General features: G+C 43.8%; 1 protein-coding gene and 1 long non-coding RNA gene across 2 annotated transcripts in view; one reads left to right on the plus strand and one right to left on the minus strand.

Annotated features, from left to right (window-relative positions):
• Positions 1 to 1,986: 1,986 nt before the first annotated feature.
• The window catches only part of TMEM39A (transmembrane protein 39A), a 28,291-nt gene continuing 4,863 nt past the window's right edge, over positions 1,987 to 25,414 (minus strand). The window contains exons 2-9 of the mRNA XM_083719322.1: positions 13,870 to 14,063; positions 11,994 to 12,216; positions 10,904 to 10,987; positions 7,811 to 7,965; positions 6,931 to 7,279; positions 5,234 to 5,421; positions 3,617 to 3,737; positions 1,987 to 2,296 (exon numbers count right to left, since the gene is read on the minus strand). Coding sequence (XP_083575448.1) covers positions 2,063 to 2,296; positions 3,617 to 3,737; positions 5,234 to 5,421; positions 6,931 to 7,279; positions 7,811 to 7,965; positions 10,904 to 10,987; positions 11,994 to 12,216; positions 13,870 to 13,982 — 1,467 coding nt within the window. The 5' untranslated portion in view covers positions 13,983 to 14,063 and the 3' untranslated portion in view covers positions 1,987 to 2,062. The remainder of the gene's footprint in view (positions 2,297 to 3,616; positions 3,738 to 5,233; positions 5,422 to 6,930; positions 7,280 to 7,810; positions 7,966 to 10,903; positions 10,988 to 11,993; positions 12,217 to 13,869; positions 14,064 to 25,414) is intronic.
• LOC310835395 lies at positions 15,773 to 18,008 on the plus strand. The gene is made up of 2 exons (XR_014559633.1): positions 15,773 to 16,830; positions 16,869 to 18,008. It is a non-coding gene; the product is annotated as an uncharacterized lncRNA (long non-coding RNA).

Consider the following 25,414-nt stretch of genomic DNA (forward strand, 5'->3'; position numbering starts at 1 on the left):
TTGAATAGCGTGAGCACACTTGGTACTAAAAGGTAAAGAGACCCCTGACCATTAGGTCCAGTCGTGGCCGACTCTAGCGTTGCAGCGCTCATCTCGCTTTATTGGCCGAGGGAGCTGGCGTACAGCTTCCGGGTCATGTGGCCATCATGACTAAGCCGCTTCTGGTGAACCAGAGCAGCGCATGGAAACGCCGTTTACCTTCCCGCTGGAGCGGTACCTATTTATCTACTTGCACTTTGACGTGCTTTCGAACTGCTAGGTTGGCAGGAGCAGGGACCAAGCAACGGGAGCTCACCCCGTCACGGGGATTCGAACCGCCGACCTTCTGATCGGCAAGTCCTAGCCACAGCGCCACCCGCATCCCACTTGATACTACAATAGTGTACAATCAAGGTGTGTAGACATCAAATCACAAAATGAATGGGAAGAGGAGGAGTTTGGATTTGATATCCCGCTTTATCACTACCCGAAGGAGTCTCAAAGTGGTTAACATTCTCCTTTCCCTTCCTCCCCCACAACAAATACTTTGTGAGGTGAGTGGGGCTGAGAGACTTCAAGGAAGTGTGACTGGCCCAAGGTCACCCAGCAGCTGCATGTGGAGGAGCGGGGAATCGAACCTGGTTCACCAGATTACGAGTCTACCGCTCTTAACCACCACACCACACTGGGTTAGCTGTACACAATTCCTGAGAGCGCTCAGAGCAGGTAAACTAAGTTTAGCTACTTGAGCTTGGCACAGAATACGTCGGGCATGCAAACATACTTTCTGCTGCACCTCTATCACCCAACAGCCACACGTTTGAGGAACTGGGTGCAGCATAGAGATGTCATTTTCTGATCGCGTCAACCCTTCCTGGTTCCGCTCTGGTAGAATTCAAAGTATATTTTAAAAACAAGTTTTTACTTGCCTCTTTGGTCGTGCTAAAGACAGCTAAAGACGTGCTAAAGACAGCAGCACCATAATGTGACCAAGTGTCACGTCCCCAAAATGCAGGGGTGCATTCCTTGTTGGTTGGTTGGTTGCTTGCTTCCTTCTTTCTTTTCATTAATAATTTTTATTAAATTTTCAAATTTTACATTTCAAATTAAACATCTGAAATCAAACCTGGTCCTATTAGGTTCAGAGTGCAGTTAAAATGAAATTGGCGCAGGCTGGGACTAGCAGTACCAAGGGAAAGGGCCAAGCTTAGTGCCCACGCTCATCCTGATCCTTAGTTTCTCACGTGTAGTTGTCATTCATCCATTCATTCCCATGGGTGAAGTAACAAACTAGACTTGTCAGTTCTGTTAGGGTGAGGCCTAGCCTGCAAGGGCCTTAGCCACAAACCTCTTAACTCCCCAGCGGTCTACAGTGGGTTGAATGTGTGTCTACACCTCAGTGCACTGTACCCTGCTGGTTATATTGGAAATATATACCTTACTGCTTGCATTTAAGCTATATATAGGCAAGCTGTGGAAGTAGCAGTGAAAAACAATTGTGTGGCAGAGGTGGGGGGGGGGGTGCTGCCGTTCTTTTCCCTTCTAGTCACCTGGTATTGAACCCTCTCCCTCTGCTGCTTTCCTGATCCCACGAACTGCATATGTGGTTTCAGATTAGGGCAGGTGCAGAGTACAAAAAATCCATCTTGCGGAATTCTTTTCATTCTGCTGTTTTGAGGTAGTCCACAAGTCTAGGCTTCTAGCGGTCTCATTCTCAGAGTCAGGTTTTTGGGTAGGCAAATCGCCAGCTGCATGCTTCAGCTGAGCTGCAAGAACAGAAGTGGTGAGAGGGAAGGGGGCAGGACAGGGACCCTAAAGCTTGTGCATGCAAAGTAGATGGAGTGACCACACATACAATGATCTTGCTTCATAGATGTATGTTGATAATACAGTATATACACAATGATTGCTTTATATAAAATAACACCTTGTTTATATAGCGACATTTAATTGCCACTTGGCCCTTCCTTAACCCACAAAAAAACCAGCAGTATACAAAATATAAAATATTTTTTAAATATTTATAAACAGTTGCAAGGAAAAAATAGAACTGTATGAAAATATCCTTCCCTTCTTCAGGTGATTAATGGGCTTTTAATCCGTAGCTGTTCAGAGGATACGAGTATGCCCTGCCCAACACTATACGGTCCCGCAGGAGTTTAAATAAGACATAGTAATTGCAGAAGAGGATCAGGGCCATGGAAAGGGTATGGTTCCACTTCTCCGACCGCAACAGGGAGTAGAGCTGATAGCAGACCACGCTGCCTTCAATGAGAATCAGCAGGTTGAGAAGCCGTAATGGACGGTGAAAGAGGAACTGTAGGGAGGGAAAAAAACAGTGCTTGAAGGGTCAGAAAGCAGACTGTTTGATGAAAACCAAATTCTGGGGGGCAGGGGAAAAGGAATAGAGGCCCAACAACTGCATCTGAAGCCCCAGGGCTGTAGCCACTAAGAACACTGCTGTGGTTCTGTTATTTGAACCACTGGATCAGATTCAACTACTCAGTTTTGCTAGAGGAAGCCATGCAAGAACTTGTGCTAGTGCAACAGGGCTTCCCCCCACCATGCGCCTATCCCAAACCTTCTCTAGAGGCAAGGAGATCATTCTGTCGGGCAAGCAGTAATGCTTGTGTTGATGGAAGAGTCTCCTCAGTATACCTGAAGGAGCGTCTCCAAGCCCATTGTTCAGCTCAGAGGGCCTTCTGGTGGTTCTCTCACTGCAAGAAGTGAGGTTACAGGGAACCAGGCAGAAGGCCTGTTGTGGTGCCCGCCCTGTGGAACACCCTCCCATCAGATGTCAAGGAAATAAATGACTATCTGACTTTTAGAAGACATCTGAAGGCAACCCTGTTTAGGGAAGTTTTTAATGTTTGATGTTTTATCATGTTATTAATATTCTGTTGGGAGCTGCCCAGAGTGGCAGGGGAAACCCAGCCAGATGGGCGGGGTATAAATAATAAAATATTATGATTACTCCCCCTCCTCCTCAGCTTAGCGCTACACTGAAATCCACCCCGTTATATGGCTAATACAGGGTTTCCCAGTTTTGGGTCTCTGGCTGTTTTTGGACTACAAAAACTTACTCAGGGGTTATATTCCCAGATACAGTGGTACCTCAGTTTAAGTACTTAATTCGTTCCGTAGGTCTGTACTTAACCTGAAACTGTTCTTAACCTGAAGCACCACTTTAGCTAATGGGACCTCCTACTGCTGCCGCACCGCCGGAGCACGATTTCTGTTCTTATCCTGAAGCAAAGTGCTTAACCTGAAGCACTATTTCTGGGTTAGCAGAGTTTGTAACCTGAAGCGTATGTAACCCGAGGTACCACTGTACTGCTGTATATGTGAAATTGTGCATAGTGGGGAACGCCATCTTAAAAAGCCAAACTCCACCAAAGACCCACAATCATCCTCCCAACTTCACCACAATCACTTCCTCCAACAGGCCTCAAAGACTCATGGGATTGCAGTTGCAAAGGCTCCTGGGATTGTCAGCAGCTTTCCCGCTATTTGGGGGCCATTTTTGCCCATTCCGCAGTTTACATCCATTTATTTATTTGCAGGCGTCAGAAAAATTGTGCTTAAATGTGGTGGTGGGGCGTTTGAATTCTTACGTAATAATACTTACGGTACTTACATAAAAGCGGGCATGGGACACATCTGAAGGCACTGCTACGTTATAAGGCCCGACTGCTTTGTATAGGCATCGACTATGTCGCACTAGCACTCCCTGTGGCCATATTGTGCTCTCAGACCAGCTGTGGAGTATGACAAAGGGACTCGGTGAGCATCAGAAAGCCAACCCGGAGTAATTTCACAATTCAAAATGTTATATATATACACTTGGTAATATATACACCCCGAATTCGTGTTGATTGGTTTAGGTATTTATATACACATATTTTCAAGCCGTAGACACTGAAATAACAGCAAGAGGTTTCAACCGAGTTGTGAATTCTGCATTAGATTGGTCAATACAAACATACATAAAATCTGAGGTTTTAACTCTGTTTTGGAAAGTAGAATCTTTCACTGGTAGCCATAAAATACACAAAACAAAGATACATTGAGTTATGTAATAAAGCTGACAATCTTCTTGTACGAATATGCAACTGAAAAGAAGAATACCTCAGGTATATATTGAAGAACAAAAAGAAAGAAACCCTGAGGGTAAAATCATAAATAGCTTTGCATATACCCTCCAAAATATTTTGGACGACAACTTTGAACCTATAACCAATTGTACAATTAGATGTGAATTTGAATAAGTAAAAACCAATTTCATAGGAATCCTAATTCTCGTCTTTATTTTTGCTCTAGAGGTATACAGATGAAATTATGAAAAATTAGACACTAAAAGCTGAAATAAGCAAGTGGACTTTTTTGGAAAGATTAGCAACGAAGTAAGCTAACTTGATGAGAAGGCCTGCTTTAGTACCACTAATGTGCACAGGGCAGAAACTGCCCTGTATTAACTGCAAGAACCCTATCCTGTCTAATTTCAAATTTGGAGCTGGGAGAGGGAAGGAAGGGATTTATCCCTAGCCACAGTGTGAGGTCAAGAATCACAGTCTAATCCTTACCTAAGCCTGTCTACTCAGAGATAAGTCCGACTGAGTTCAATCCGATATACTTTCAATTAAGCATGCACATGCTTGCAGTTACCTTGCAGTAAGCCCAATTAAACACAACAGGACTTGCTTCAGAATAGAAATGTACTGAAAGAGAGAGGTAGGGTCCTGGGCGCTCACAATTTTTGGTTTGGTTTGTGGACCCATTTTTATCCATACCTGGGCAGTGCCCCAAGTATGTAGAATCCACTGTTTTATTTGTGGGTGACTCACTTTGTTGCCCAAAGGGCAGGCACTAGATCACCTAAATTCAAATGAGACGAAATGATGATTTGAAAACTTGTGATTTGTCTGTTAAGTGATTTAAGCTAGCGAGAATGATGTTACACTAGTTCTCTGCGCCCTTTTCCTACAATTCTCACTGGATGAGAAGACAAAACAAAACAAAACCCCCACCCTGCCAGTTACCACAATAAATTCTGCAAAGAGTCTCAGGTAAGCCTATCAAAAACAGATCTCAATAACAGTAAATGATAGTATGGCGCACAACAAAATCATTGAAGAATACTGACACAATGTAGTCTTGGGTCCAACTAAAGAAAGGTACAACATTAGGATACCTTCAGCTGCCCTATTTACTTTCCCTTGACCCTTGTCAACAAATGCTTTGGGGTCACACTCACATGTGCTGGGGGGCATTGCTGTATGAACCATGTTCCAGCTTCTGCCACTTGCCCAGGTGGGCAGCTGATCTGTGTAGCAAGTCACAATACTTGGGAGGAAGCAGCTGGGTGGTGAGCATGACAAAGGCGTTGATCCACACCATGATGAGGTGTTCACAGGACCAGCGCATGTCATAGTACTGTGTGCTCTGCAAGAAACCAAAGAGGGTGTTAATGCCAACGCCCCAGAGATCTCAAGAGTGGGAAGGCGGTGCCCCACAGCCATAGATTTAAGTAGCTAACTAGGAACTGCAAGGCCAGCAAAGGACTCTTTGAGATCTTCCTTTCTCCTTGGCATACATTACATGAAATTTTTGCACAGCCAATGTATATGCCACTATGGAATATGTGCACATCCATGGTCACTGGCATGGAAGTAAAACAAGCTCGAGAATGCTTCTTGGGTACAGAGAGAAACTGGATTGGGTGTGGAAGGTCCAAATCTGCCCATTAGACACCAGTGATAAGAGCACCAGTGATCTATCTGGACAGCTTTCTGAGGTCTCTGGTAAATCAGCCTGGATATCACAGCTGCCCCTATTCTCTAACCATATTAATTCAAATCCTACAATGGTTCCCGGTGGAGTACAGGATCAGGTTTAAGGTGCTGGTTTTAACCTTTAAAGCCCTATGTGGCCCAGGACCCTCATACCTACGTGATCGCCTCTCCTGGTATGTCCCATGGAGGACCTTACGGTCTTCAAACAAAAACATCTTGGAGGTCCCGGGCCACAGGGAGGTTAGGCTGGCCTCAACCAGAGCCAGGGCTTTTTCGGCTGTGGCCCCAATCTGGTGGAACGCTCTGTCACAAGAGACTAGGGCCCTGCAGAACTTGACATCTTTCCGCAGGGCCTGCAAGACAGAGCTGTTCCACAAGGCCTTTGGCCAAGGCACAGTCTGACCCCCTCCTTTGGTAATCCTCACAGAATGGTTGCCATTAATTTGATTTTGAATTGATTTTAGAATGCTGTGTTACTTTTATTGTTGTTAGCCGCTCTGAGCCTGGCTTCGGCTGGGGAGGGCGGAATATAAACAAAGTATTATTATTATTAGTAGTAGTAGTAGTATGAACACCCAAGGCACTGCCAAATCATGAATGTGAGCTGGGCATCAAATGCCTGCTAACAGTACCAAAATACAGTGGTACCTTGGTACTCAAATGGCTTGGCTCCCAAACAAATTGGCTCCTGAATGCTGCAAACCCTGAAGTAAGTGTTCCGGTTTGCGAACGTTTTTCGGAAGCTGAACGTCCAACACGGCTTCTGCTTGAGTGCAGGAAGTTCCAGCAACCATTCAGAAACAGCACCTTGGTTTTTGAACAGTTTCGGGAGTCAAGTGGACTCCCGGAACGGATTAAGTTCGAGAGCCAAGGTACCACTGTATAGTTGTTACAGTTGTCTGGGAAAGAGGACGGGGCTAATAGATGCGATGAAAAATGAGTGGACGAACCACAGCGGCACTACATGTATGGCAACACCTATCTGCCAATTGGGAGTGATACTCCAGAATCAAGTCACATTCTGCCATCCAGGCTGCCAGAGGGGAGACAGAGAAAGGGAAATCTAACCAGAAACCCACTGTGTTAACAATCCACAGACAAGATTTAGAAGGTGGTGGCAGCAGCAGTAATAGCAATGAAGGAGTAGGGCAACAGCTACCTTCACAAAGCACAGTGGCAGGAATGCCACATAATAGGCACTGAAGAGGGAGTTGAATAGAACCTCCTTGATTCTGCGGTTGAAGTCTGCTTTCAGGCATTCCACCTCGTTGCGAATGAGGTCTGGAGACAAGGGGCAGCTGTGTGTGGGGATGGGCACGGGGTTGTTGAACTGTTCTTTCAGGGACTCTCTCAGGAGAGAGAGGAAGTCTTTGGGCTTGACGAGGCTGCCAACCCCCGTGGCACCAGAATCTACCAGCTGATCCTGCACCAAATAGCCACAGTCTGTGGGAAGAGGCTGTGTCCTGCTGTCTTGGTGGAAGCAGCACAGTGGGACATAGACACCAAACCTGCAGGGAAGGGAAAGGCGAGGGTGAGATTACAGCCTGTGGTATATTAGGCATTCCAACCATGAACATCTGAAAGGAGCTTCCTGAGCAAGAGGCTTGCATTTCCTACACCCAGGTTATTCGCTCATATGCTACTTTTGTGGTATGCCTCAACTCCCAGGGCTAAGCAGTGAGGCCATAGGTAAAGGAGCACAATCATTGTGTTGGCTCTATCTCTTCAATTGCTGCCATTCTCCCCTTTCCTACCCACCTTTAAAATCTACTCTTCCTCATTGGCTCATATATTGCATTAAGTCGATGGACCAGATGTCTCTTGACCTTTATAATGATTCTAGCAGGGAAAAGATGTTGAGAGAGGCATTGTTTTCCTCCTACCCATTTCCCCCGAAAGACCTATTCAACTGGCGACTTTTAACCCTGTCGATTCTCTGCCAATCTTGTGTGGATCAACAGGGCTTCTCTTTGTCATGTCTTGTACTTTTGAACCCTTTCCTATTTATTACATTCAGGATACAAGAGAATGATACTCACGGGTAGCCAAGAAAGAGGAGATTCAGAACAGAATGGCTACGGAAAAGGTTAACTAGTGTCCAGCAGAGCACCCATCCACACAAAGTGAGCAGCACCAGGCGTGCCAAAATCAGTGCCGTGTAGTGAATCACTGATGTAGTTCCCACCTGAGAGGCCTGCAAATTCAAACACCAGGAACCATCAGCCCTACAGTTTCTCTTCCTATATGCCACAATACATTCCAAGGAACAGCCTGATCTACCATCCCCACACGATGCAGCATGGCTCTCAAAGCCAAAAGGAAATCATTTTTATTTTTATTTCTTTGCTAGACTTAACAAAATAGTAATGAATGCTTAAAATATAATTTTTTGGGGGAGAGTACTGAAAGCAAGTAATTATATCCTCCTTAATACTGCAGGTGTTTGTGAGGGTAAAATATTAGCTTAGTGTTCTCTCAGACGGTAGTGAGACAAGGAAAAAAATGACATTACAGTTGTATCTTAGAAGTCGAATGGAATCTGTTCTGGAAGTCTATTCCAACTTCCAAAACATTCGGAAACCAAAGCGTGGAAGCTCCTGCAGCCAATTGGAAGCTGTGGAAGCCCCGTTGGACGTTTGGCTTCCAAAAATAGTTTGCAAACTGGAACAGTCACTTCCAGCTTTGCGGCGTTCAGGAGCCAAAACGTTCAAGAACTAAGCTGTTTGAAAACCAAGGTACAACTGTACTGTTAAGATACAGAACCAATCAAAACAAAATCTACCACAAGGGGTGAGTGCTACCCCACTATAGTGCCTTCAGTAAATAATAAACCTTGTTTTCTCATTGTTTGTTTAATCAGCCAATTTGGTTGATGCTGTGGACTACAGCTCCCATTATATCTGACCATTGGCCATGCTGGGGGACAATGGGAGCTCAAAATATCTGGAGGGCACAAGGCTGGTTATGCCTGTTTTGAATGGGTGTGCACATGTGTCAAACACTGGATTTCTGCGGACCATGCTTGGGGAATCCATCTAAGACCAGACCCAGCCATCTCCAAAGTGTGGGGCTAACCAAAAGCAGAACAAGTGAGCCAACCACTTCCCTTTTCCAAACTTCTATGGCAAGAAGGCTCTAGATCAGGGATAGCTAATGTTCTACTCTCCAGATGGACCATTGACTCCAATAGTCAGGGATGATGGGAGTTGCACAACAGCATCAAGTTGGCTATCCCTGCTCGAGTTGGTGTCATGAACATGTGCAGCGGCATTCAAGATTAGAGGAATCATGGAAAGAGTAATTTCCATAGATTTCCATAGCCTGGGACATTGGGACCTAACATAAAGTCCTATAAAGCTTTATGTTGGTACTAACATAAAGTCCTATAAAGCTCAGGACCAGGTTACTTTAGAGACTGCCTTATCCCTTATGTACCCAGTAGAGCCCTCAGGTCTGCAAGCTCTAAAGATCTCAGAAGCCTGCTCCACAGTAATACATAATAGGGCTTTCAGGGTGGCTGCTCCTATTCTGTGGAAAGATACACACTACAGTGGTACCTCGGTTTTCAAACGTAATCCATTCTGGAAGACCGTTCGAGTTCTGAAACGTTCAAAAACCAAAAACTCAATAGCCGACAGCTAGGTTTTAGGATCTTGCACTCAGTGGAAGCCGTGTGGCATGTTCGAGTTCCGAGGCGTGTTTGAAAACTGAAACATTTACTTCCAGGTTTATGGCATTCGAAAACCAAAATGTTCATCAACGGAGACGTTCGAAAACTGAGGTATCACTGTATCTGCACTTTCTCAAAACAACTGAAGACATTTTTGTTCCAACACAAGGTTTCCAAGCTGGACAAATGTGTCTTTGCCTTAAGTGTCTATTTTGCATTGTTTTAGTTTTGTTGTGTTTTTGTTTCTTAACCTTTCTCATACTTTCCAGTGGCCTTAGAGGTTGCTGCACATGTAGCATCTAGAGCTATCTGAGATCCTTGTAGCAAAGTAAGTTTTGGAAACAGAAAATGCAGTATCAGTGGTCTAGGAACCACTATTTTATGCCCAATCAATAACAGTCCAAACTCTGTTCAACCCAAAAATCTTATATAAAGTCACCAGAAGCTTGGACTTGGAATGCCATGCACATTTTAAAAAGACCTATGAACAACTGACTTTCAAACTGGCACTCAAGAGATATCTCACCAATGAATCCCACCCTGTTTGCTCATCTGTTAATCTCACAATTTCTCCCTTAGTTAATACTTTTAAGATGCAACCTCTACTGACACTGTCAATCTTGCTTGAATGAAGTGCTGTTCACTTAATCTCTGCCTGATGTATTGCTATAGGTTCCTACTGGAACCTCACTGACTCTACTACTAGTGCAAATCACCCCAGGCTAATCTACTTTCTGTTTGTTAAAATTTAGAAGAAGAAGAAGAAGAGTTTGGATTTGATATCCCGCCTTTCACTCCCTTTAAGGAGTCTCAAAGCGGCTAACATTCTCCTTTCCCTTCCTCCCCCACCACAAACACTCTGTGAGGTGAGTGAGACTGAGAGACTTCAGAGAAGTGTGACTAGCCCAGCAGCTGCATGCGGAGGAGCGGAGACGTGAACCCGGTTTCCCAGATTACGAGACTACTGCTCTTAACCACTACACCACATTGGGTCTCAAGACTATTCCCAACAACAAATCCTCCCTCAGTTCCTTTTCTTTTCACCTGATGTGGCAGCTGTTAACATCAATAAATGACAGCACTTCACCAAGGTGAGTAAACATGTAGGCCAGGGGTCAGCAAACTTTTTCAGCAGGGGGCTGGTCCACTGTCCCTCAGACCTTGTGGGGCCAGACTGTATTTTTTGGGGGGAAATAACGAACAAATTCCTATGCCCCACAAATAACCCAAAGATGCATTTTAAATAAAAGGACACATTCTACTCATGTAAATACATGCTGATTCCTGGACCGTCCGCGGACCGGATTTAGAAGGCAATTGGGCTGGATCTGGCCCCCGGGCCTTAGTTTGCCTACCCATGATGTAGGCTTTCATGTGTGGCAAATAAAAAGAAGTCAAGCATCATACTGAGCTCATTCTAAACCTCCGATTTCTTTGGGAGAGTTAATTGTGACAACATTACCTCAGAGATGAGGGCCCATACCAGCCTCCGCGCCAGCATCACTGTGATAAATGCTGCCAGATGGTAATCAATGAGGTGAAAGTTCTAAAGGAGAAAAGAACAGCGTATTCACCAGGGTGAAGGAGAGGCCAGAAAGGCAGGAGCTGCTGAGATGACATAGCAGAAGCATGGAAATTCCTATAAGGGAGAACCAGGACACACTGTGAACCATTCCAAGTCTGCCAGATAAAGAGGGAAGAGAAGGGGACAGATTAAGCACATAGAAGCAGCTTGGGAAGGCTACTGTATTTACAACTGCCACTTAGAAAGGAAATGCTAGGAGCAGACATTCTGTAGTTACCTGTGAATTTCGGGGGGGGGGGGGTTGAGGGAAGGAAGGCAGTAAGCATAGGGGGAAAGGCCCCACTCTTCTGGGGTTGTGAAGCCAGCCTTTGGTATCTGGAGGAAGGGACTCCCATCAATCTCCAGACATTACAGTGACGCACACACACACTCACACTCAAATGTTAAGTGAAGAGAAAAATGGCCAAACACACAAAACTGCGCTGGCAACAGCCTCACTCCCTTGAAGGAAAACAGGAGGTGGGGGAAGGGGCTGTAAGTGGGAAAATGACCAGATCAGGATGAGTCACAAAGCAAGGAGGGAGGGGTAGATTGGGAACCTTTTAGAACTCCATTAGCCCAGTAGATAGTAACCCAATAAAGAGAGCATGTAGAGGGGAGACCTGGCTGCCCTCGTTCCCTTGATAAAAACAGGAATTCACAGGCAAGTCCAGAAGATTCATTGCTCCCCTTAAGGGAGGAAGGCAGCTAGTTTAAGGAATGTTGTGAGACAGTGCACCCCAGGGCAGGAACCCCAGGGCCAAAAGCTCCAAAATGCCCTTCCTTCCTACTCCCCCAAGTGTAGAGCTGCCTTGAGAAGTCGTAACCCAAAGGCTGCCTTTGAGGGAGAAAAGGGGTGTATTTCATAATGTCCGGGAAAAAGAAAGGATGGCAGACTTGGTGATGTCAGCTGAGCTACAGAGACACCATGATTAAACTTCCCTAAGCAAACCGCAAGAAGGGCATGCGGCCAGCAACATGGACTCACCAGTGACGTACAGGAGGCAGGGTGGTTGTATGGGTACCACCACACGGTCTTATAGATATTAATATACTGAATAAAGAGGGCCACCAGCAAGTAGATGAAAAAGAAGAACTCAAACAGAAGGTTCCCGTCTACAGGCAGCTCAGGGATTCGGCAGTGTCGCACAGGCTCAGGGGTGATCAAGGCTGTAATTGGAGGAGCAGAGAGGCTGATAGCACTACCATTCCTGAAAAAAAGAGAAACAACACGTCACACTAACTCTTGCCAGTGTTCCTGGGATATCTCACCCTATTGTGGGTTAAATGCTTAGCATTCAGAGTATTTAAATCGGTGCTGGGGGAAACCTCTGCCTGCAATTTTGGCCAAGCAACACCCACATGCTCTAGCCATGGCTCCTGTAGGGTCTACCTTTCCTTTGCAAGAACAGGCAAATCAAGCTATTGTTGCCGCCTGCAAAATGCTAGCTTGGTTATTGCTGCTTGCAAATACAGTGCACTTTGCAAGCACTGTCAATCAACAGACCTTCAGTGATGCAAGTGCCACCATGATCTCCAGCGGTTCCAAAGTCCTGCAAGGTTTGCTCACTCTTGGCAAAGCTAACACTAGGGGGGATGGGGAAAGAAAGGATCTGGTGTGCTGGTTTAAATTGTTCAACACCAGGTTTAAATTGTTCAACGTTAACTACCTCAAGAGATCCTTACAATTCTTTAACATAGGTCAATATGTTCATCCCCATATTGCAGATATGGGGCAGATTTGTCTAAGGTCAACTAGTAAGAAAATCACAGAAGAAAGGTCCGAACTGGGCACTTTTTGATATGCAGCTTAACCGCATGTGCTACACTGAACAGTCCTTAACACAAAAAAACAAAGTACTACACACAGCACTCTCAGTGATTCAGAACAAGTGATTTCTCTCTCTACACACAGCCTCTGGTAGTATGGGCTGTGACATGAATGACGAGTAGCACCTCACCACAGGCAAGCGCAATGCATGCCTTTGTCAAGAATTTGACACTTTCTAGCCTAGTATGGTGGGATGGAAGCACACGTGTCACTTATGTCCTGTGTCCTTCCACGGGTGCCCCTTGTTTTTCCACTTCTGCAGAAGCCAATACCAGAAAAAATGGAGCTCAGACCCTCAAGCAGAGATACCAAATTTTCCCCAGCCTAATCCTGTTCCAGCTTTGTCTGTTGTACCAAGAATAAGATAATGTAACCAAGCAACCCCCTGACATTAGAATGCCTAGCAGTGCATTCCAATCCTCTGGCTTCCTTATCTTAGCTTTCTCAACCTTCAAAACTTCTATGATATGCAATGTTTATTAATGAGCAATGCTCAAGTCAAGGCCACAATTTGAAGGAACAACTGGAAATTAAAATCCAACTAGCTGGAAAAGACACCCCATGACCCAGTGAATATCCAAATCTGAGCGCTAACTCTTGGAATGCCCAGAAGAACAAAAAACAACTGTTTTTTTGTGACACTTACAAGATGCTTGGATGAAAACACTTGTATGTGTAACCTTGATATAAGAACTATTGCTTTCTTTTCATGTGTGCTGTACCTTATGAACTGGAACGGATGGGCCACCTGAGGGAAAGGGGTATGCAAAGGCTTTCAGGTCAGGTATTTCCTGTCTTCCAGACAAATGCCTGAGGTGACAACCCACCTGAATACCTCCATTGCCCAACAGGAGTATGAGATATAAAATGAGCCAAACACAGAGTCAGGCAATCACACACTGTCAAATTCAGGGCAACAACAAGTGTAAAGAAACAAGATTCTTGTGAACCCAAGTGTGACCTGATGATGACAAGTAATAACAAAAGTTCTGCCCCCCACATTTAAGCCCACAATATTACGTTTTGACTTAACCTGTTTCTTAGACTAGTGCCGTTGCCACAGTTCCCACCAACCAACGTCTGGAGAGAAGGCAAAGCTGAACGGCTTAGCTGCTGCCGACTGGGTCCCCTCCTTCCACCGGGCATGACCAGGAACCAATCCACCTCTTCCACCTCTGGCAGCCTTTGCCCTGAGATCTAGGTAACAATTCGCAAGACTTTCCAGCTCTGCAAATGAGGAAAAAAAAGAAAGAAATTAGTTCGAGAGACGGCGGAAGAAGATTGGAAGAAATTTAAGGACTATCTTGGGAAATATTGTAAAATTGATGAATGTTAGAATGATGTTGGTTTAGAAATTAAGTGGTTTTCAGCTGTAATGATTAAGTAAAAAGAAAAGAAAGGTTGAAAATTATTTGAAAATTAAGGGAGAGGATTTGTTGAATCAATAATTAGAAAATGGAATACAAAAAGGGGAGGTATGAGGAGGTCGAGGAAGTAAGTTATAAGAAAATAAGGGAATGAAACTTTACATGTTTTTAAATAGTTTTTAGTTTTTGTACTTTGTTGTTTATATTTGTTACTTTTTGTGTTTGTGTTTTGTTTTTATTATTGTCTTTTTTGTTTAATTTTTGAAACCTCAATAAATATCTTTTTTTTTTTTTAAAAAAAGAAATTAGTTCAACTGTGCCTCAAGCATCTGCTAAAATGAACTAAGTGCCTTGGATAACTCCCATGGCCCCCAAACTAGCCTTTTACAAAGTGTCAAGAAGCATATGGATAAGAGGAATTCAGCTGGCACGGTGTACTTCAGACACTTTCAATAAAATCCTGCAACAAAGAATCCTGAACCAGCTTATCAGCCATGAGATAAGACAACAGGACTTAGGGAGTACTAACTTAAGTTTAAGGAACAGGAAACAGAAAGAAGAAACAACAGGCAGTTTTCCCATTGGAAGGATGAAGTGAAATTCCCCTAGGATTGGTATTGGAAGGACGGGATGCAAGACTATACTGGTTTTTGGTCCGATTTTGCAGGGCTCTTCTTACATTCTTATCTAAAATATTAGCAACATTCCTTAACAATTTACAGTACCCGAGAGTTTTGACTTCTGCAAAATGTCTGCAGAAATCCTCACATGGGTGACTAGCTGCAAAGAAGTCAATGCTACTGGACCCCTCATATGAACAGGGCATTTTGGCAAGTGTAACTTGAAGCACGATACTTTGGATTCTACTAAAACAAATAATTATATTTCCACTCTGATACATCGGAAAAGACAGATTTGAATGAAGACAGTGTTGTTTCACAACAATGGCAAATATGAGACAGTACCTGGATTTCTGGATCCCAGCCTATTAATTGCGCTTTTGTTTCTACTTTCACTGATCCCCAACTACCACTTGGGAGTAGAAATCCACACCTCACCCTCAGCTCATGCCAGGGAACATAACCATTATAGGTTAGAAGATAGGTGGGGAATCTGTGGCCTCTCCAAATGTCCTGTGCCTCGTTCCTATCTACCCCAGCCAGCATGGTCAATAGTGATAGACTACAGACATTGTAGGGACCTGGGTGGAGCTGTGCGTTAAACCACAGAGCCTAGGACTTGCCGATCGGAAGGTTGGCGGTTCGAATCCCCGTGACAGGGTGAGCTCTCGTTGCTCGGTCCCTGCTCCTGCCCACCTAGAAGTTCAAAAGCATGTCAAAGTGCAAGTAGATAAATAGGTACCGCTCCGGTGGGAATGTAAACGGCATTTCCATGCACTGCTCTGGTTTGCCAGAAGCATCTTAGTCATGCTGTCCACATGACCCGGAAGCTGTACGCCGGGCTCCCTTAGCCAATAAAGCGAGATGAGCGCCACAACCCCAGTCGGTCACGACCTAATGGTCAGGGGTCCCTATATCTTTTACCTTTATAGACATTTTAGACATTAGGAAGGCCACATAGCCACCAGAATTAGGAAGATAATATAGTTAGGGCACATAATGCAGACCATTTTTATAGCACCACCGATGTGCATGACATTGCTTTAATCTAGACTCACATAAAGGAGTAAGTTGCCATGACTAACAATCATTCCAAGCTTTCCTCCTTTACTTCAAAATAATTGTCAGTAATAGCTATTGGTCCTATATTTAATTAGTATTGAAAGTTGAAAACCAGCATACGACGTTTCCTATTGGGAGGTTTATATGAACAATGATGTGGCCTAGGTTGTGGTTGACACTGATTTATTTGGGATGGCGGAAACCCAGAACAGAAACAATCAACTTGGTACACAGCAAAAACGAAAGGACAATTCCATGTTAGGGATTATTAGGGGAGAAAATGAAAAAAGACAGCCAATATGTGTTTATAGTGTACATTGCGTTTGCAATCTGTATACAGTCCTGCTTGCCTCATCTACAGTATAAGTTCAGAGAAGGGCAACAAAACTCAAAGGGTTGGAGTCCCTTAATTTATTTGTATTTTAGTACATAAATATGTACCCTGCCTTTCCATTAATAATGCCCAAGGCAACTAACATTATAAAAAACAAGGTCAGAAGTAATGCAATAAAAACTTCTAAAAGCAGGTAGAGCCACAGAAAATACGACTGGCAAATGTCTGACAAAGCAGATGAACCTTTAACAGGCACCAGATCACTTAGGGCAGGGAGTTCCAGCGGAGTTCCCATAGGAATTTCCCTTTGAGGAAGTGCTTGAGCAGCCTAGAGAACTGTTTCCTCCTCAATACCAGACCTCAGGGTTGCACAGTGAAAATGGCAGTCAATTTAGGACTAACAGAAGAGAATACCTCCCATGAGGCATAATTAGAGTGAATTCTGTAAATTGTGAAGATCGCCTTTGTCTTGGATGACTTCAAAAGGGGGTAATACAAGTTCATGGAGCGTAGTGATCGTAGAAACTAGTCACTGATTAATCTAAAGGGGCACCCATGTTCAGAAGCACTGCACCTCTGGATACCAGCTGCCAAGGATCAAAACAAGGGAGGTCCCTGATACCAGCTGCCAAGGATCAAAACAAGGGAGGTCCTTTGTCTTCATGCTCTGCTTGTGAACATCCTGGAGACATTTGGCTGGAAATCTCATGCGGTTGGAGCCACTGCTAGAAACAGGATTCCAAAATAGATGAACTGTTGAACTAGCAGCACTCTTTGATTATGGCGCTACTTCACTTGACCAGTTGAGATGCTACAAGATGACATTTAGCTGCCAAGGCATAGGCCTCTATTGAGAATTAACATGTGAAGCAAGCATGTTGATATGGTGGGGCTGCCAAAAGATGCAAATGAAAGATGAGAACATTGTGTATATCAAAATAGGTTTTGTGGCCATGCAAACTTAGATCAAAATATTACCCCTTATTCAGGGGATAAGAACTCAATGTCCTAATCACTTCCTGTTTCTTACTCTCAGTGTTGTTATCTACATTCCTGCCCATGGTAAGAGTTATCTACTGCCACATTAAAACTGCAAGACAGGATACGTATCTAGGCAGATTTCCTGGGATCATTTAGTAACTGCATCACATGACAGCATGGATTCACTTTCAACTGCGTTTTACAAAATAAGGGCATGGTCCAACCACATTAGAAGTGCTTCAGTCCTGTTGATTCTAATGAGAAAGATATCAGAATGTGCTTAGTTTTATCACTGAAAGCTTTAATTAAAATATATGCAACATTCTGTTACGATCTGGAGAGCCAAGTCTTTGCTCAGTTGCAATTATTTTGTATGTCTAAAGACCTGTATGTATTGCAGCAACACTGTTTGCCTTATGGGGTCCAGCTTCCATATTGACACACTGGACTTTTGAGTTCAAAGTTGGCAAAATATTTTATTTACTGACCTTGGATAACACTGTCAATCAGAATAAAATACTATTAGTAGGGGAGAAAGCAACATGTACATAAAACTGACTTTTCGTTCAGATTCGTTCAGATTCCAGCTTTGTGACTAAAGAGAAAAATTTTAAAGAGAGTAGAGAAAATGATATTATGTGAGAGAACACAAACACATATGTGCATTTAAGGGAAGCCAGAATTACTGGCGACAAAGGCTGACAAGATCCTAAAGAGCTGCCACTTTGGTAGAAAAAGTGATTCTACTGGCATCGCAAGTACAACTAATCACAAAATGTAGAATTTTAAAAACTTGCTAAAAAGGAAACTTTTCCATTAAGCTTTGGATAGAGCTAGGTAATAGAGAAAAATGTGGCTAGATTTTGGACAATTGTGACAGCATTTGAAATTCCCATTATTCTAGGCACATGTGAAAAATGAACATAAGATTTTAGCTGCAGTTCATTCATTTTCAGCTTTGTATTCTTGTTATAAAAAAGTGTGCCTAGACATTCCATTGTTGCGCCCATAACCTAGGTTTAAGGTGCCATTTAGCTCCTAGCTTTCATATCTCAGTTTCTAACACTGAATTGTTATCATATTGAATGAGGGACTATTACTACTACTAATTTATTATCCGCCCTTCACCCTAAGGTTCCTGGGTGGGTTACAGCCATGGTTTGGCCTACCATTACGTCTGTATCCAGGCTCACAGTTTTATCTCGCTTAATGGTATGTGTGAACTGGACCAATATACTGTAAGGCAATATTTTTACTATGCAAGGAATCTTGATTTGAAATGTGTATATATACTCTACCTCTTATAGTAGAAGGCCCACAAATCAAAAGAACTGGCAAACCGCTTCTGCCTCGCCTTGCTAATGGCTAGGCAATTCTATCTGCTGTATTCACTGTTGCTGCAAACACCATATTCAGTGTCGTTGCATATAAACATTATACATACAGATAACTTGCCATGTCTGCTTACATGCAGTAGCCAAATTACTCATCCTGTGCACCCTTCAGTTTTATTAGGAACCATTACTATTAATTATTTTTGAACTTTTAAACTGCCCTTCATCATAAAGGCACCCTGGATGTGTGTGTTTCTGTACAAATCAATATAAAATTAACATTATAAACACATGGATATACAACGTAATTACAGTCAACGGAACCAAATCAGTAATTCAGCAGCAGCTCCTCCACACACCAGCATAAAAAAGTGATTAAACATGCAAAGGAGCTTAACGTGGTAGACAACCAATGCACCACTGATGGGGAGAAAGTTCCAGGAAAATGGGGCACCCTTACAGAGAAAGCTCTGCATTATGCTCCCTCTCAACTGCCACACTCGTTGGCAGAACCATGAGAAAGACCCCCTCAGTCAATCCTAAGAGAGGAATTCAACACAGTACAAAGAATATCATTTTCGCTTGCCTGGTATCCCCCCCTCTGTCCCAGTGCACTATTCTGGGGGCTACTGCAACCCACCCAAGCCAATTTGGTGGTCGAGGAGGAAGTGTCGCTGTGGAAGTCCTTGTGCATGCTTCTGCTAGCAAGATGGATTAGCTGGATTGGGCCCTCAGGCACAGGTCTGCAAATACAGTACCAAGGAAGGCACTCCTTCAGATATTTGGCTCTCAAGTCATTGAAAGCTTTATAAACCAAAGTTAATCCCTTGAATTGGGCCCAAACCAGCAGCAAGTGGACCAGCAGAACCAGTATTATGTGGTTCATTCTTGCTGTACTACTCAGAACCTATACAGCTGCTGTCTTAAAAAGGAACCCCACATCTAAGACATTAGACTCAGGCTTAGATATTAGCCAAAAAGTGGGCCACCATCAAGCACTGGGACTTTGCCCGTTTGCTTCACACAAACGAAACCTGACTACTCCCACAGACAGTCGGAAACAGGGCTGGCCCAAGCGCAGCCGACAATTTAAATTCTGTAACCGAGATATGATCACTGGTATACACGTGGGTAGCAAATATTTAATCCATGTTTAGCTTGGCACCAACAACCCATTAAAATCACAACGAGCCACCATCGGTGGGGGCAGCCAGGAGCAGATAAACAGTAGTAGGAAGGAAAAGTATTAGACTTTCCCCGTATTAGATGGTTTTGCACAGCTCAGCAGCTTTTTCCACAATGGAGATAGTTTGGACCTGGCAAAAGCATGCAAGTAGGAAGTCTGGGAACCACCTGCTTTTCTGCCACAACCTGATTAATGCCCACCAGAAGCGGCTTTTCCCAGTCGCATGCAAGGTCGCAAGTACAGTGGTACCTCGCAAGACGAAATTAATTCATTCTGCGAGTTTTTTTGTCTTGCGGATTTTTCGTCTTGCGAAGCACGGATTCCCATAGGAATGCATTGAAAAAGAAAAGGGAAACAAACTTGCAAGACGTTTTTGTATTGCGAAGCAAGCCCATAGGGAAATCCGTCTTGCGAAGCAACTCAAAAAACAAAAAACTCTTTCGTCTTGCGAGGCATTCGTCTTGCGAGGTACCACTGTACCATGAAGTTAAGGTTCCAGAGAAGATAGGACCGCACTGCAACAAATAATCTGAGAAGGGTCTTGCTTTTCTTTGGGAAGCCCTAAATGGTTTCTGCCAAGTATAAGCACGCTGCAATTCCCAGCTATTTGTTTTTCCAAACTTGGGGAAACCTCACAGAGTCATTCTGTTCTGAATCTAAGTCATTCTTATTTCGGTGCATTCATTCCCTTATGTGTGTTATCCCAGATATTTATACAGCTACAGACCTGATCAATGCGGTCTGCAAAACATATTGCTTCACCACAAGGTATGTTTACAAGTGATTAAAAAACAAGTTCTTACAAGCCAACACGAATGCAGCAGCCTCAGAATAAGATACTATGCATGGAAGCAAGGTTGAAAAACACATTAATTCAGGGGCGTAGGGTGGAGGGGGTTGCCAGGGTGATGGCCCTGGGCACATTTTTTCAGGGGGTGCGGCACATTTGGCCCCTCATGCTGCCCTGCCAGTCCTGTGCTGCTTTGCAAGGCTGGGATCTGATCTGAATGATTTGCCCGGCAGGGCGATATGAGAAGGACGCAACAGCCATGTGCCTTTTGATACCAGTCTCTCCCTTGCTTTGTGAAGCAGGGATCGAAGGGAGCATGGCTGTTGCATCCTTTGCACGCCACCCTGCCAGTCCCAATCTAATGTGTGAGGCTGGGGCGATCCAAGGGCTGTGCCGGCCAGTCCCCCATGTGGGTGGGCAGGCAGTGCAATATGGTTCTGCTTGGCTCTAGTGGGGAGGGGCATATTCCAGTGGTGGTGGCAGTGAGGGCTGAAGCGTCGCGTATCCGCCCCCGGGCCCTGGCAAACCATGCTACGCTGCTGTATTGCTACTAGAAATAATTTGTTCTCCTGTAGTCCAAGAGAGAGTGTAGAATGCACAGGAGGGCACATGCCCAAATGAATGAAGGGAGGTGGGGACCTATCCCTCCTCATAAACACCACGAAGAACCTGTCCACCAAGGAACTCCACACCATAAGAGAATCAAAACAAGTGAGATAATCTAAATAAGATGCACAAAATAGTGCAATTTTTTTTGCATAATATGGTGCAATCGTAAGTACTGACTGGATTTTGAAAACGAAATGAGTTAACAAGAGAAAGGCTTTTCACATGGTGACATTTTCACAATGAAGGCGGTTTCTGAAAGCAGATATATTTTTACAAGTTGTGAATTAGGGATACACATTCTTTCTGTTAACATACAAGCAGTCAACTTGGCACACATTTTTTTTGCTTCTATTGAAAACCACTAGAAATGACATGTTGAGTGATGGGAAGAGATTTTAATGACCCTAAGAATCAGGAGATGGACGGATAGGCTAATTAAAAGTATTCAAAAAATATAGGTATTTTATATCAGTTCAACATAATTTGCATGATTGGTGCCTTGTCTTGAAGGACATTTCTTTTAAAAATATACTGGAATGGATCCAGTTTAATGTAGTCACACATAAGTTCCACTGAAATCAATGGGTCTTGTTAGTCATGACTAACATGGATTGGATTCAATCTATTTTTTATATTTGTTTCACCACAGAAACTCACTGAATCCTTTTAAGAAATATCAGTTTACATTATTAGTGTTTATTATTTATACAGCACCATTTTACCAAGAGCATGGAACTGGTCTCTCAGTTTACATTTATTGAGCTTAGAAAAATGAATTGATTGAAAACATTAGAGCACGGATTGCCAACCTGGTGCCCACTAGTACCTCCTATGATGCCTGCAAAAAGCTCAGTAAATATCTCCTCAAAAATCCAAAATGCATGAGACTGGCAGTGGTAGGGGGATGCCCACATCTTTTTCTGTCTCTTTTCATTCCTTTACACGTGGCAGCCATTTTATGTTATGTCGGACACACTACAGCTGCCATGTTCCAGCGTTCAAAACTAGCCAGGCACCAGTCACATTTTGCGACTGAATGGAAATGTCCAGGAGCCACGTTTAGCACCTAGCATCTTCACTTTCCTAGTTGCAGTCAGCTGGTCTGCCAGGTACAGCGGCAGCAAAAGCTGGGGCAACAAAAGATGCATGTCTCTTGCTGCTGCGCAACCCTGCCAAACAACTGATTTGCCCAGCAGCGCAGCAGCAAAAGATACACCTTTTTTCTGCTGCCGCACTCCCAAGGTGAATCAGGTGTTTAGCAAGGTAGACTGGTAGGGAAAGACATATTTTTTGCTGCTGCACTACTCTGCAGTCACCTGATTCACCAAGCAGAAATAATAAAATAACAATAATAATAATATTTTTTGCTGCTGGGCAATGAGGTGTTTGGTGGGGTATAGCAGCTGCGCTACCCTGCCGACCCCCAGTCTGGCCCAGCAGCATTTTGTTTGTTGTTGTTGTGGGGCTACCTGGTCTGGTAGCGGGGTAGAAAGAAAAAAGGCGCCTAGACATTTTGTTTTGGCGCCCACAGCCTAGGTCCCAGGAGCCACATGGCTCCTAGCATTCCTATCCCAGTTTCTAGCAATACATGCACCTATACTACTTTTTCAATATTCTCAAATGTGCCCACTCAAAACGTTTGCGACCTCTGGACTAGTGGGACACTAGTGAAAGAGATACAGGTGCTGGAAAAAGACCAAGATTGGATCCATACTTAGTCGTGCTTAGAGAAGACCCTACTGAAATCACTGGGACTGAAGATAGAACTGTGGGTGATATCCAACTTAGGTTGATGACCTGCACCACATACCTGCAAGTAAGCCCCTTTGACCTCAACAGGACTTAGTTAGTTTGATTTTTTACGGCCATTGGCCCATATCTAAAACAATACATCAAAATTTATCCATAAACAATACAATTTAAACAGTTCCAAGTTAAAACACCCATATAAAACCAATTTTACTTCAATTAAGTAAACACTATACACAATAAGCTCCCTCTATGTCAACCGCAATTCAAATTCCTCAGATTTTGGGGGATATGCATCTTAGTTCTGGCACTTATTGATGGTTCTTAAGTTTGGCTAAGCTGTCAGAGTCATACAGTGATCCATTTCTCCTCTTATGAAATAAGACATTAATCAACAGGACTTACTTCTAAGCAGACATGTATGGGACTGTGCTATGAATTACATAAGACCACTGATTTTAGTGCATCTGTTCTGAGTATAACTAACACTGAATACCAGACTAAGTCTGGATCTAAACTTATAAAGCAGGAGTAAGAAACCTTGTGGTTCCACAGGCAGTTCCTGGTCATATTTGACAGGTGAATGGGCCAAACTACCCGTCAATCACATAACATCACAACAATGCCATGTGCAAGATGCTTTGAAATCTTACAGTTGGGAAGTGCCCCACCAAACTGTTTTAGCAGAGGAACCCATACAGGTTTGCATGGAATCCTCTGCAAAAACGATGGGGGCGGGGACATTCTTTTAAGTGAGAGATTCTGATTCACCTCTACCACCTAATCTCATTACTGAACTAGAATTTATAAACTATTAATCAACTTCCTCTTATCAATAGTGACTAGTTGCATACCAAGTGTGACCAAGCAGGATTTATTACAGGAGGAGAGTTGAAGATCAGCCTAACTAAATACATAGGGGATAATTATTTACTGAAACATATGTAACATTTGTTTGCGTAGATTAAAGGAAGATAAAAGTAAACCTATATTTATACAGCACCATCAGTAAGCATGATGTTTTATAGTGTATAAAAAGGTTTTCCTACATTGAGGAGCTTGCAGTGTAATCTTACAACAAAGAGGAGATGGGGTAAACATCAAGCAACATGTGGGTGCTTCTGTTCATATGTATTTAATTTAGGCTTAGTTCCATCCCTAGTTACCATAGCGCGTAGGAACTAAGGGGTTATGCCAAAGGCTTTATGGAAAAAGTTGAGTTCCGAGGTGAGATTTGAAGGAAGGAAGAGGGGCATCAAGAAAGTTGCAGTATCTTTTGAGGGAGTAGAAGACCTTTGCACAGTGAAGCCAGAGAAGGAAAGATTATGGGCAAGGTTGAATGTGCTCATACTGAAAACATGGAACAGGGTGAACTGGCAGGGCACAGAGGAGATGAACTGTTGTTGGCGGTGGCTGCAGGGCCAGAGGCTGACCCAGGGGAAGGGAGCAGCAATTTATGGGGTTTATGCCTCCTGTGAGACAGGAGTCAGGGCTGGAGGGAAGGGAAGAGTCTGAGCAGGAACAGATGGGGAAGGGGTGCAGGATGCAGGACAGGAGCCCGAGTGAGAGGAAGGGTAGGATGCACCAGGAGAGGAGAAAGACAGGGTACCTGTCACAAGAGACCAGGGCCCTGCGGGACTTGACATCTTTCTGCAGGGCCTGCAAGACAGAGCTGTTCCACCAGGCCTTTGGCCAGGGCACAGCCTGACTCCCTCCCTCGGCAATCTTCGCGGAGCTCTGGCCCAATGGCTGCCAGTGGCTTGAATTAATTAATTTTATAATGAATGATTTTAGAGTGTTGTTTATGCTGTACTTTTGTACTGTTTTATTGTTGTTAGCCACCCTGAGCCCGGCTTCAGCTGGGGAGGGCGGGATATAAATAAAATTTATTAATATTATTATTATTACCTGGATGGTGCACGTGGACCATCAGACGGAGGTACCTAAGTTTGGATGGAGACGTGGTTACACCAACAGTTCAGCTCAGAGAATAAGCCCGAGGAGGGGATGCCAGCCACTTGTCGGCAGAAGTATGTGCACATGTTCTGTGCACCTTAGGAACTACTGTAATTGTGTGCTTTGTCAATAAAGAATTATGCTACCCACCGTTTGTCTTCCTTGGGTTGGGTGTGCTCAGGACACCAATGAAATCATAGCAACCATTAGGCAGATTAAGGGGAAAATATTCTTTCCTGAATTTTAAGGGATATTTTTCCTAGAAATACTCTTCTTTTGACTACATAAATTGTAATATTTACAACAGATTATATCCAGTGTTCGAAACTCCCATTGTTCTAGGTGCATTTTGCGACAGGGAATTGCATTAGCGAGAGCAGTTTCTGAGCTCTGGGTGCAGATTAAAACTGCAGAGTGGAAGGAAAGGAGGACCCTTTTCTGCCTCCCCACTTTCAGCTGCTCTCTGAAGACTGGAAATGAGACCCTCTTAAGAATATTAGGGGGGGTGGGCAGGGGAAGGACTAGACCATGTGAAAAATGAACATATGATTTTAGCTGCAGTTCATTCATTTTCAGCTTTGTATTCTTGT

This window comes from Podarcis gaigeae (genome assembly GCF_964106915.1).
Source record: "Podarcis gaigeae genome assembly, chromosome: 17".
In the NCBI taxonomy this organism is placed as follows: Eukaryota; Metazoa; Chordata; class Lepidosauria; order Squamata; family Lacertidae; genus Podarcis; species Podarcis gaigeae.